This window comes from Oncorhynchus gorbuscha, linkage group LG06, assembly GCF_021184085.1.
Source record: "Oncorhynchus gorbuscha isolate QuinsamMale2020 ecotype Even-year linkage group LG06, OgorEven_v1.0, whole genome shotgun sequence".
Lineage (NCBI taxonomy): Eukaryota > Metazoa > Chordata > Actinopteri > Salmoniformes > Salmonidae > Oncorhynchus > Oncorhynchus gorbuscha.
In genome coordinates, this window is record NC_060178.1 from 64591036 (window position 1) to 64603491 (window position 12456).

Here is a 12456-nt window from a genome sequence, read left to right on the forward strand (position 1 = left end):
AAATAACACATCCTAGATCTGAATGAATGAAATATTCTTATAAATAAATACTTTTTTCTTTACATAGTTGAATGTGCTGACAACAAAATCACACAAAAATGATCAATGGAAATCAAATGTATCAACCCATGGAGGTCTGGATTTGGAGTCACACTCAAAATTAAAGTGGAAAAGCACACTACAGGCTGGTCCAACTTTGATGTAATGTCCTTAAAACAAGTCAAAATGAGGCTCAGTAGTGTGTGGCCTCCACGTGCCTGTATGACCTCCCTACAATGCCTGGGCATGCTCCTGATGAGGTGGCGGATGGTCTCCTGAAGGATCTCCACCCAGACCTGGACTAAAGCATCTGCCAACTCCTGGACAGTCTGTGGTGCAACGTGGTGTTGGTGGATGGAGCGAGACATTATGTCCCAGATGTGCTCAATTGGATTCAGGTCTGGGGAACGTGCAGGCCAGTCCATAGCATCAATGCCTTCCTCTTGCAGGAACTGCTGACACACTCCAGCCACATGAGGTCTAGCATTGTCTTGCATTAGGAGGAACCCAGGGCCAACCGCACCAGCATATGGTCTCACAAGGGGTCTGAGGATCTCATCTCGGTACCTAATGGCAGTCAGGCTACCTCTGGCGAGCACATGGAGGGCTGTGCGGCCCCCCAAAGAAATGCCACCCCACACAATGACTGACCCACCGCCAAACCGGTCATGCTGGACGATGTTGCAAGCAGCAGAACGTTCTCCACGTTCTCCACTGTGTCTCCAGTCACGTCTGTCACATGTGCTCAGTGTGAACCTGCTTTCATCTGTGAAGAGCACAGGGCTCCAGTGGCGAATTTGCTAATCTTGGTGTTCTCTGGCAAATGCCAAACGTCCTGCACGGTGTTGGGCTGTAAGCACAACCCCCACCTGTGGACGCCGGGCCCTCATACCACCCTCATGGAATCTGTTTCTGACCGTTTGAGCAGACATATGCACATTTGTGGCCTGCTGAAGGTCATTTTGCAGGGCTCTGGCAGTGCTCCTCCTTGCACAAAGGCGGAGGTAGCGGTCCTGCTGCTGGGTTGTTGCCCTCCTACGGCCTCCTCCACATCTCCTGATGTACTGGCCTGTCTACTGGTAGCGCCTCCATGCTCTGGACACTACGCTGACAGACACAGCTTCTTGCCACAGCTCGCATTGATGTGCCATCCTGGATGAGCTGCACTCCCTGAGCCACTTGTGTGGGTTGTAGACTCCGTCTCATGCTACCACTAGAGTGAAAGCACCGCCAGCATTCAAAAGTGACCAAAACATCAGCCAGGAAGCATAGGAACTGAGAAGTGGTCTGTGGTCACCACCTGCAGAACCACTCCTTTATTGGGGGCGTCTTGCTAATTGCCTATAATTTCCACCTGTTGTCTATTCCATTTGCACAACAGCATGTGAAATGTATTGTCAATCAGTGTTGCTTCCTAAGTGGACAGTTTGATTTCACAGAAGTGTGATTGACTTGGAGTTACATTGTGTTGTTTAAGGGTTCCCTTTATTTTTTGAGCAGTGTATATAAGGAGGAGTGGAGCAGGAAGCTCAATGAATCAGTTTGGCCTTGGTGTGAAATGGTCAGTGACCAGCTCATTTCCCTCTTCTCTCCCCCACATCGTTGGGCTTATCCGTCCTGGACCTGCTCTTGGGGCCGGTTTCTGTCTCAAATGTCAGCAGTAAAATCTGTCAAATTCACTGGGAGCCCTGTGGGACTCATGGTTGTGTTCAGGGTCAAACGCTCTGTCTCTTTCTGTTTTTCTCTCTCTTAACCGAAGGCTTGTCTGTGTGGCTGGGAGGATGACTGGGCGCTATGTAGATAGAAAATACACTGAACACCCACTCTTTAGATGGGGAAATCTCAGCACTGCATTCTCATGTTCTTTCTTTCTGCTCTCTCCCTCACAGGTTTTCCTGCCTGACCAACCTCGTTAGATAAGACACACACGCCTTTTTTCAGGTGACACCTCTCTGCTTCCTCCTGTCATAACACCACCTCAAACCTACCACCGCTTATATACCTCTGTTTCCCCCCAGTCTCAGTCAGATCCTTACCCTAGTCGCTATTACCCCACCTCCATTCTTTTCCAGGTATGACCACCAACTCTCTACAGAGAGCAGTAGTAAAAAAATATATATATAAAAAAACATGACTTCAGAGGACAAGGTGACGCTGACCCATCGTTCCCTTCGATAGCCCGTCCAACCTAGTGCCGCCTCCTCACCCAGTCTCTGTGCCCCTGTGGGAGGAAGAGGAGGACCCAGTGTTGTTGTGATTTGTCTCCCTGCAGCCAGTTGGAGGGGAAGTGGTCAGCGAGGTGAGGCTGTTCTCAGGCTAAGAATAGAGCAGGTTCCTGTTTCAGGATGCCCCCCTGTTCACACTGAGGGTGATGGGTTGTGTCTGCGTCGAGGGAGGGTGGTCCGCTCCAGAGCGCCACGTCTCAGAGGTTCTGTGTCGGGGGCGGAGGGTTGGGGGATGCGGGGGTTTCAGAGCGGAAGCACCATGAGGGTTTCTCTTGTTACATTATAGTCGGGAGGGTCTCTGTCAAGATCTTTCTCTCTCCTTCCTCAAGTTCTTGCTTACCTTTTTCTTTGTCACTCCTCATTGTCCATTCTGGATCTCTCTTGCTGTCTGTGTGTTCATCTTCCTTTGTTTTACTCCGTCTTTGTTTCTCTCGGTCAAGGTGCCTTTGTTAAAGCCAAGGCTTAGTTGGCACTTCTGAGAGAAAAATGCTCCTTTAAGTGTTTGCCCAGGGAATGTTGCGTAGGGGCATGGTGGATGACATTGATCATGTCAGGGAAACATTGATAGATTGCAGCATCCTGTTTATAATGCAGGGCTGTGAGAGTCTGTCTTGGCTTCGGACTCGATGTCTGTTTTTTTTGTTAATAACGAACTGATATGGGCTACTTGTTTTGCTCTTTGCAGTTAACCACATATTTGTATTTGCACTGTAGTGCCATGTTGGCTTCTTCCAGTCCTCCCACAGTGATAAATGATCCAGCCAGTCTGCAGGGACTGAGACACTCTTTCACTGCTGATGTATGGATTTGCGTGAGCTAGTTTCGTAACCTGGTCTCAGTGGAATCAACCCAGCCCACTGCAAGTGGAATGCCTTAAATTTCTGGTGGCTCCCGTTTAAGGCAGGTGTTGTTCTGGAGATATTTCCCAGTTTGCTAACACACTGACAGTGAGCAGCTCTCGCGTCATTGAGTTCCCTGACTCTCCCCCCCTCCGGAGCTACCACTGTGCACCTGCGTCTGGGTTCGACCGGCTGCAATCGTAAACAAAATATTGTGCTGTGCAGCATTGGCCCACTTTTGAGATTGTGATCACCCTCAGCCACCCACCCACACATCATTCACATTTAAGGTCAGAGGTTTCCTTTCACACCTGTAACGCTATCTTTGTGGAGGAAGAGAGTGCGGGAGGAGGTTCTGGTTCAGGTTCTGCCGTGGCTATTTTGGGCTTCATGAGGAAATGTGTTCATGACACAGGGCTTTGGAGATTGAGCCTGGTTTTGAGTTGGGGGAGGGGACATGGTGGGAAATTCACGAGGCTGCAATTTTTAGGCCATATGGAAGCATCATGAAATCAGATGATCAGTAAACTGACCCTGCCTCATGTTCTGACTTGTTCTCTGAAGACGTAGGGTTTTGGGCCACTGTCAGCAAACAGACGACGTGTACCCACTGGGAACAAGTCTAACAGGAAGTTACAATCTTAAGGTTTTATAGCTGCCTTTGATTGATTATGCTGTTAGCTGAGCAGTTTTTGAAAGTGCAAACAAATTATTTTTGTCTATCAATGTCAAGTTAACATGTATTTGTACTTTTAATTGAATTGCTGTCTTTGTTGACCCTGCTTCACCACTTTTCCTTCTGTTTCAGTTTTGTGTGAGAAAGACATTATCCTGAGGACACATTTTGGATACAAGAACATGGTGTGATCTGATGTGCACTAACCCTACTTTCTCTCTCTCTCTTCTCTCTTCTCTCTCACATTCTGCCCCTCCTTCAGGCTTTTTCTCCCTCTGCCGCCCCCAAGATGAGCAAGCTGGGCCTCCACAGGGGGCAGTGTTCAGGGTGCGCCCCAGCCCCAACCGGCCCCCAGCCGAGAAGCTGCTGAACATAACGTACAGCCACACACACACAGAACCTGAGAGCAGGAGCTACACACCCACGATAGGGTCGAGATACAACCAGTGTCTCCTGATAACGGCCGTGTTTACATGTGTACAAGGGAGTGGTGTGGTGTTCAGTGACGGAGAAAGGAGAGAGATCCGCAGAGAGGAGGGGAGCGAGCGTAGAAGGAGGAGTGTGAGGAACACACAGAGAGAGAAACCCAATCCTCTTCGGTAGCAGAGCTGCGGACGGGCGAGCCTGGGAGAAAGAGAAAGAGAGGGAGGAGAGTGTAGAGAGAGCCCTGAGCCCAGCGCAGACAGTCAGAGCAGCCAGCCAGGCATCTTGTCCTGCATCCAGAGAGGTGGAGAGACGAGCAGGGCCACAGACGGAGAGTCATGGGCTATGGGGGCCATGGTGACCTAGCGTAAATGGCTATTCCTCAGCACAGCTTGGTGCCAGTGTCTGGAGCTCAACCCTCCCCCTCCTCCTCTTCTTGTGTCCCTGCCCGCTGCTGTGCCACGCTTCTGTTCGTCCCCGACACTGCCTTCTGCTCTGCCCCTGTCGTGCTGCGGCTATGGTGGCCAGCCTGTGGAAGCTGGTGCGGGGCGTCAGGCAACTGGAGCTCCATCGCCTCATCCTGGCGCTCATCGTCTTCTGCCTCCTCTCCATGGCCTTCTTGGCCTACTACGTCAGCAACAGCCCCAAGATCAAGGAGGCACCCCCGCTGCCCTTCAGTGACTGCGGGGGGGTGCCGGTGGCTGTGGGAGGGGGGCAGCGGGCGCCCCTCTTCCTGCCTCGCTCAGGTCGACTACGCCAGGTGAAGGCCATGGACAACTCTGGTACGGATCCGGTGGTGCTGGTGTTTGTAGAGAGCATCTACTCTCAGCTGGGCCAGGAGATCGTGGCCATCCTGGAGTCCAGCCGCTTCCGATACCGCACCGAGATCGCCCCGGGGAAAGGAGACATGCCCACGCTGACTGAGCGCAACCGTGGCCGATACGCCCTCGTTATCTACGAGAACTTGCTGAAGTACGTCAACCTGGACGCCTGGAACCGCGATCTGCTGGACAAGTACTGCGTGGAGTACAGTGTAGGCATCATCGGCTTCTTCAAGGCCAACGAGAACTCGCTGCTCAGCGCCCAACTCAAGGGCTTCCCTCTCTTTCTGCACTCCCACCTGGGCCTGAGGGACTACCGAATCAACCCCAATGCCCCTCTGCTTTACATCACCAGACCTAATGAGGTGGAGCAGGGCCCCCTGCCTGGGGACGACTGGACTGTGTTCCAGTCCAACCACTCCACCTACGAGCCTGTCCTCCTGGCCAGCACCAAGTCCTCTGACGCCCTGACCCACCTGGGGCCACTCAGGGCTATGCACTCCACCGTGGTCCAGGACCTGGGGCTTCACGACGGCATCCAGAGGGTCTTGTTTGGAAACAACCTGTCCTACTGGTTGCACAAGCTGGTGTTTGTGGACGCCATCGCCTACCTGACGGGCAAGCGGCTCTGCCTCTCGCTGGAGCGCCACCTGCTGGTGGACGTGGACGACATCTTCGTGGGCAAGGAGGGCACCCGCATGAAGGTGACCGACGTAGAGGTGGGTTCACTCGGTCTTTATTTCTCTCACACTCTCTCTCTCTGCTCTCATGGTAGGCCTGTATGTGAGGCTCAATTCATTTGCCTAGGTTCACTGTCAGTGGTAATTAAGATTGTGTAAAGATGATTAATAACGCAGAAACACAGAATATTCCAAAAGGGAAGATTATTTCAGTCTGTCACCTTAACAAGTGTAGATGTTTCTGTTAAAGCACCCTTTGATTATTTTAAGAAAGTGTGTCTTTCCTACTCCTCTCACCGTGGGACACACGGTTGAACATATTGATTTCCATTGCCATTCTACGTAAAGTGTGACTTGATTCTAGGGCAAGGCCAAATAAAGTCTAGCGTTTATTAGGATGAATCGCAACACGATCGGTCTCTTCTGCCATTAGTCTAGTATCTGGTTGTTAGTATGCTACTGTGTCAAATAGATTTACGTTCTCTTCACTTTGAGAAAACCTCCACTGGACAACGTTGAACAAAACCTTGTTTGAAGTGACAAAAACAGATGTGTGAGAGTCTCCAGTACGTCACAGCGCTCTTAATGGGTTTTCTCACCGCTCTATATAGCTGTTGAACACATTTAACCCACGTCAGCAGTTTGCAGTGCAAAAAAGCGAGCCACGTTGCCTGGAGGGCCACTCTGCCAAATGCATCAAACTAAATTAACACAATTAATGGGAAATAATAGGAGTATTAATTAGGCTTTAGCACTGATAACAGGGATGCAGTTTAGAGTGTAATGGGGGACGGTACAAGGGGGCAAGCTTGTCGCTTCAGCAAAAAGAGACCTGCTCACTCCAAGAGTGTCTCCTTCCCCACGAGTGGTAGAGGGGTGGGGAGGTGCAGGGCAACCCAGAGTCGTTCAGCCAGTTAATGAGCCTGTCATCAACTAAACCTGACAAGGTTGGTACCAGGCAGTTGCATAAAAAGGGCATATGGAAGGAGAAATGTACTGTTGGCACCGCCGCAGTGTTTAGTTATCATACCGGTTAGACATTTCTGCTTAATTGCTCCTGTGGAAATTGTATGACTAATAGACCATTGACGTCTCAGGCAGCCGAGTCAGGTACATGCTTTTGAGGCCATTCTCTAAATGGAGAAAGCGACATTACATTACGTGTATATATGGATTAATTGTGGAGCACAAAATAGAACAGCCAAGGTAGTGTAGTCGGAAGAATGGCCCATTGATTTTGCTCACCTCAATCTTCTGAACAGAAGTGGTCCTCTCTGAAAGGAATTGGCCAACTCGGTCTCTCGAGCATCAAGTCAATGGAACCACTTACCACTTTCTAATGTGTTAAAGATGCTGAAATGTATTTGATGTCTATCCAAATAACATTTTCACCACAGCATATTGATCCAGAGAGTTATACCACATGACCAAAAGTATGTCGAACTTCCCATTTCAAAATCATGAGCATTAATATGGAGTTGGTCCCCCCTTTGCCATTATAACATTCTTCTGGGAAGGCTTTCCACTAGATGTTGGAACATTGCTGCTGGGATTGCTTCCATTCAGTCACAAGAGCATTAGTGAGGTCGGGCACTGATTTTGGACAGTAGGCCTGGCTCGCAGTGGGCTTTCCAATTTATCCCAAAGTTGTTCGGTGGGGGTTGAGGTTAGGGCTCTTGTGCAGGCCAGTCAAGTTCTTCCACATCAATCTTGATAAGCCATTTCTGTACATACCTCGCTTTGTGCACGGGTGCATTGTCAAGCTGAAACAGTGAAGGGCCATCCACAAACTGTTGCCACATAGTTGGAAGCACAGAATCGTCTAAAATGACATTGTATGCTGTAGCGTTAAGGTTTCCCTTCATTGGCACTAAGGGGCCTAGCCCAAACCATGAAGAACAGCCCTAGACCATTATTCTTCCTCCACAAAACTTTACAGTTGCCGCTATGCATTGGGACAGGTAGCTTTTTCCTGGCATCCACCGAACTCAGATCCGTCCGTCAGACATGTTTCCACTGCGCTAGTGTCCAATGGCTGCGAGCTTTACACCACTCCAGCCGACGCTTGGCATTGCACATGGTGATTTTAGGCTTGTGTGCTGCTGCTCAGCCATGAAAACCCATTTCATGAAGCTCCTAACCAGCAGTTATTGTGCTGACGTTGCTTCCAGAGGCAGTTTGGAACTCATAGTGAGCATTGCAACCGAGGACAGACAAATTTCACTCGCTACAGAACTTGGCAGTCCTGTTCTGTGAGCTTGTGTGGCCTACCACTTCTCAGCTGAGCCATTGCTGCTCCTAGATGTTTCCACTTCACAATAACAGCACTTACAGTTGACCGGGACAGCTCTAGCTCATAGATTTTGGTCAGGTTTCTTCTACCTGTCCTGACATGGTGTAAAATGTTGTGGCTGTTGCTATGCAGACTATAGTTTAATTACTGCTGTGTTGCCTTCCTGCACTACCACCTGGCCTCCTGTTCAACAAAGCAGCTTTAATCACCTCAAGCAGTTGTGAGGCGAGTAGCAGGGCATAAACAAGGCGTGGCTAAAGGTGTCCGCATGCTTCCCAGCCGAAACATATATTATGATGACATTTTGTGACGTTTTTGTTTGTTTTGGACTTTTGGGGGGCGATTGTTTGGTAAAAAAAAAAGAATCTTGAGGCAAGCTGAAGTCGGTACCCGAAGTCTATGCCCCTTCGTCAACAATGGGAATTCTTCAGTAAAGTCTTTGTTGTCATTCAACGTGAGATGACTCGTTTTAAGGCAAGTTGTTTCATTTAGAAATACTGCACCAAACATCTTAGTTGGATTTAAAATTGTGCGAACAAACAAGAGAGAGCTATTGTAAAGTAGACTGTCTGTAAAATGTGTATAAGATGTATAAATTGAAGGTAAAAGCAGAAGTGTTTATTAGTTTACGCCAATTGGAGGATCGGCGGTAGGGTTTGCGGGGAATAATAATAAAGGTATTCTTTAAATAAAAGTATGTATTTGTGTGTATATGTATGCATGCGTGTATGGATATATATATTTACCAAAAAGATATGGGGGATTGGAAATGATACAGACAATACCATTGGAAGCAACATTATTTTCGCAATATTAAGCTGATCCACACCTTTAAAAAAAATCTTTAAAAAATTGTGGACTGCACACTCGTTCGATTTGCCTATCACTCGTTCGGCTAGCCACCAGCCGAACTGAAGCATGCTGATGCCTTAATGGACCACTAATCTCGTCTATTCTCACTCTGGGGGTGCAGCCTCAGACTCCTAAACACTAAAGCTGATTTCCCATACACGCATACCCCTGTTCACTTTTCCATGGTGCATTTGATATGGTTGACTCCTTCGATGTAACGACAGCGATACTCTATTTTCTTTCGATGGTTGAATTTACATACAGTGCACTTGGAGTGCTTCCATATTCACTCCGGTTGGATGGGTACTCTCTCACCTTAGCATCTTAAATAAGCATTTATATTTCTCTGCCCATATGGTAAATGGCAGCTGCTGATGTTTGTCCTTGGCCATGTCCCCTTTCATCATCCTCCTGTTATGCAGGCCAGGTGGGAGTCCTGTTGACAGTCTAAGTCTTAAGCCTCTGGGTCAGCCAATGCCCAGAGGCTTAAGTCAGATCATCACTGCAGGGTGAGGTTTTTAGCCAGCCCAGGGAATTCACAATGTCTTTAGATTTTTCTCAAGACAATTCAAGCATATTGAGGTCAATGATCTGAAGAAGAAATAGAAGCGCACACAGACGGTGGAGATCAGTTGCAGTGGAGACTGACTGACAAGGGCCCCCTGACTAACCCTTATACCCCACCCTCATTCTGCCCTTCTGTTTACCCCAGCTCTCCCTACCTATTCTCTTCTTTTCCAGGCTGGCACCAAGTTCTGTCTGTGTGCCCACAGGACACTGCCCCTTACCTCACCCCCTGTTTAGTTTTGCCTCTCTCAGTCCCCCACGTCCTCCTCAGAAACACTGAAGGACTTTCGAAAAAGAGGAGCAGTTGTTGTTGTGCTGGAGGAGATGGAGAAGATATCAGACGCTGCTGTTCAGTTTCTGATCGCTGCTTGTCATCAGACATGAATTATGTCTTGATATGTCTGTGGGGAGACATATCTCTGTCAGCAAACCTCAGGTGCTCCTAGGCAGCCAATACTGAGACATGGATCATATTTACACACACACACACACACACACACACACACACACACACACACACACAGACACACAGACACACAGACACACAGACACACAGACACACAGACACACAGACACACAGACACACACACACAGACACAGACACAGACACAGACACAGACACAGACACACAGACACACAGACACACAGACACACACTCATCCTAATCTGCAAGGAAAACAAACAGTGAATGCACACATGCTCAAGGACATCAGTACCCCTTTAAATAAGTCAGCGATTGGGTCTTATCAGGTACAGCTGCTATCTCTCTCCCAGAGGTTTGAACAGTGGAGGTAAAGTGCATAGCTCTGCAGCTCTGGGTTGATATGTGGAGGCAGAGCAGCAATCTCTTTCCCCATGCTGTGATTTGTGTGAGGATGCTGCTGTAGTCATCTGATATAGCTGATAAAGTGTGACGGTTTGGGGAATTTGTTGAACAGGACTCCAGAGCTCCGCAGGTTTGCTTTGCAATCCCATTAAAATCTTTACAATACCCCAACATGTGCACATTTTTTTTACCCTTTATGGGTACAGCAGATATTTTTATTTATTTATTACTTGTCTTTCCACTCGGACTTTTATGATGCATCTGCATTTTGTTGTATCCAATCTAGTTGTTAAAGGCCCAATGCAGCTGTTTTTGTCTCAATATCAAATCATTTCCTGGTAACAATTAAGGACCTTACTGTGATTGTTTTTGACTACTTTAATTGAAAACAAACAAAAATAGCTTCTTAGCAAAGACCGATTTCTCAAGCAAGCATTGTGCAAGGACTGTCTGGGCGTGGTCTGAGTGGGAAGGGGAAAACTAGCTGTTATTGGCAGAGAGGTTTAGAACTCTCTTTCTTTTTGGTCTCACCAGGCAGAACAAAGCATCATCCCGCCAAAACAGGCTGCAATGTCATGCCGTCTTTTCAAACAGCTCTTACACTAAAAGGGTATTATTAGGGCTGTGGCGGTCACAAAATTTTGTCAGCCGGTGATTGTCAAGCAGTGACCGTACATCCTCAAGGAGCGGGACACTAATCTGGACGCTTATAAGAAATCCCACTATGCCCTCAAACGAACCATCAAACGGGCAAAGCGTCAATACAGGACTAAGATTGATTAATACTACACCGGCTCTGATGCTCGTCGAATGTTGCAAACTATTATGGACTACAAAGGGAAATCCAGCTGCGAGCTTCCCAGTGACTTGAGCCTACCAGACAGGCTAAATGCCTTTTATGCTCGCTTCGAGGCAAGCAACACTGAAGCATGCATGAGAGCACCAGCTGTTCCGGACGACTGTGTGATCAGTCTCTGTAGCCGATGTGAGCAAGACCTTTAAACAGGTCAACATTCAGACATATTACCAGGACGTGTACTCAAAGCATGCGCGGACCAACTGGCAAGTGTCTTCACTGAAATTTTCAACCTCTCCCTGACCGAGTCTGTAATACCTACATGTTTCATGCAGACCACTATAGTCCCTTTGCCCAAGAGAGTGAAGGTAAACTGCCAAAATGACTACCACATTGTAGCACTCACGTCGGTAGCCATGAAGTGCTTTGAAAGGCTGGTCATGGCTCACATCAACACCATCGTCCCGAAAACCCTAGCCTACACCCAGTCCAATTCACATACCGCCCCAACAGATCCACAAATGACGCAATCCCAATCGCACGCCACACTGCGCTTTCCCACCTGAACAAAAGGAACACCTATGTTAAAATGCTGTTCATTGACTATAGTTCAACACCATAGTGCCCTCAAAGCTCATCACTAAGCTAAGGACCCTGGGACTAAACACCTCCCTCTGCAACTGGATCCTGGACTTCCTGTTCAGCCACGACTGTGTGGCCAAGCACGACTCCAAAACTGTCATTAAGTTTGCTGATGACACAACAGCCAGATCACTGACAATGATGAGACAGCCTATAGGGAGGACGTCAATAAGCTGCCAGTGTGGTGCCAGGACAACCCCCCCCCACTTTGTTTTTACACTGCTCGCTGTTTATTATCTATGCCTAGTCGACTAACCCGTAACCTGTATATAGGCTCGTTATTAATATTTCATTGTAACTATTTTTTTAAACTTTAGTTTACTTAACTCTATTTTCTTAAAGGGCTTTTAGGTAAGCATTTCACAGTCATTTCTACAACTGTTGAGTTCGATGCATGTGTCAAATAAAATTTGATTTGAAATAACTGTCTAGCGCAGGAACCCCTCGACAAAATTCTGCTTAAAAGGCAGTGCGTGAAATTCTAAAATATTTTTTTGAAAAATGTAACTTTCACACATTAACAAGTCCAATACAGGAAATGAAAGAAACATCTTGTTAATCTACCCATCGTGTCCGATTTTAAAAATGCTTTACAGCTAAAGCACAATATATGATTATGTTAGGTCATAGCCAAGTTGAATAAACACAGCCATTTTTCCAGCCAAAGATAGGGGTCACAAAAAGCAGAAATATAAATCAAATTCATCACTAACCTTTGATGATCTTCATCAGATGACACTCATAGGACATCATATTACATAATACATGTATGTTTTG

The 12456-nt window shown here is 47.6% G+C and overlaps 1 protein-coding gene across 6 annotated transcripts in view; it reads left to right on the forward strand.

The window, feature by feature from the left end:
- LOC124038241 (bifunctional heparan sulfate N-deacetylase/N-sulfotransferase 2-like) overlaps positions 1-12456 on the forward strand; it is a 194987-nt gene that overhangs the window by 160212 nt on the left and 22319 nt on the right. For 4 of the 6 annotated variants that reach the window (XM_046353852.1, XM_046353850.1, XM_046353853.1 and 1 more), the window contains 2 exons: positions 1929-1980; positions 4042-5742. In XM_046353852.1, coding sequence (XP_046209808.1) covers positions 4720-5742 — 1023 coding nt within the window. In that variant the 5' untranslated portion in view covers positions 1929-1980; positions 4042-4719. Of the gene's footprint in view, positions 1-1928; positions 1981-2314; positions 2339-4041; positions 5743-12456 lie in introns of those variants that run through there. The other 2 variants (XM_046353856.1, XM_046353851.1) reach the window with 2 other exon arrangements.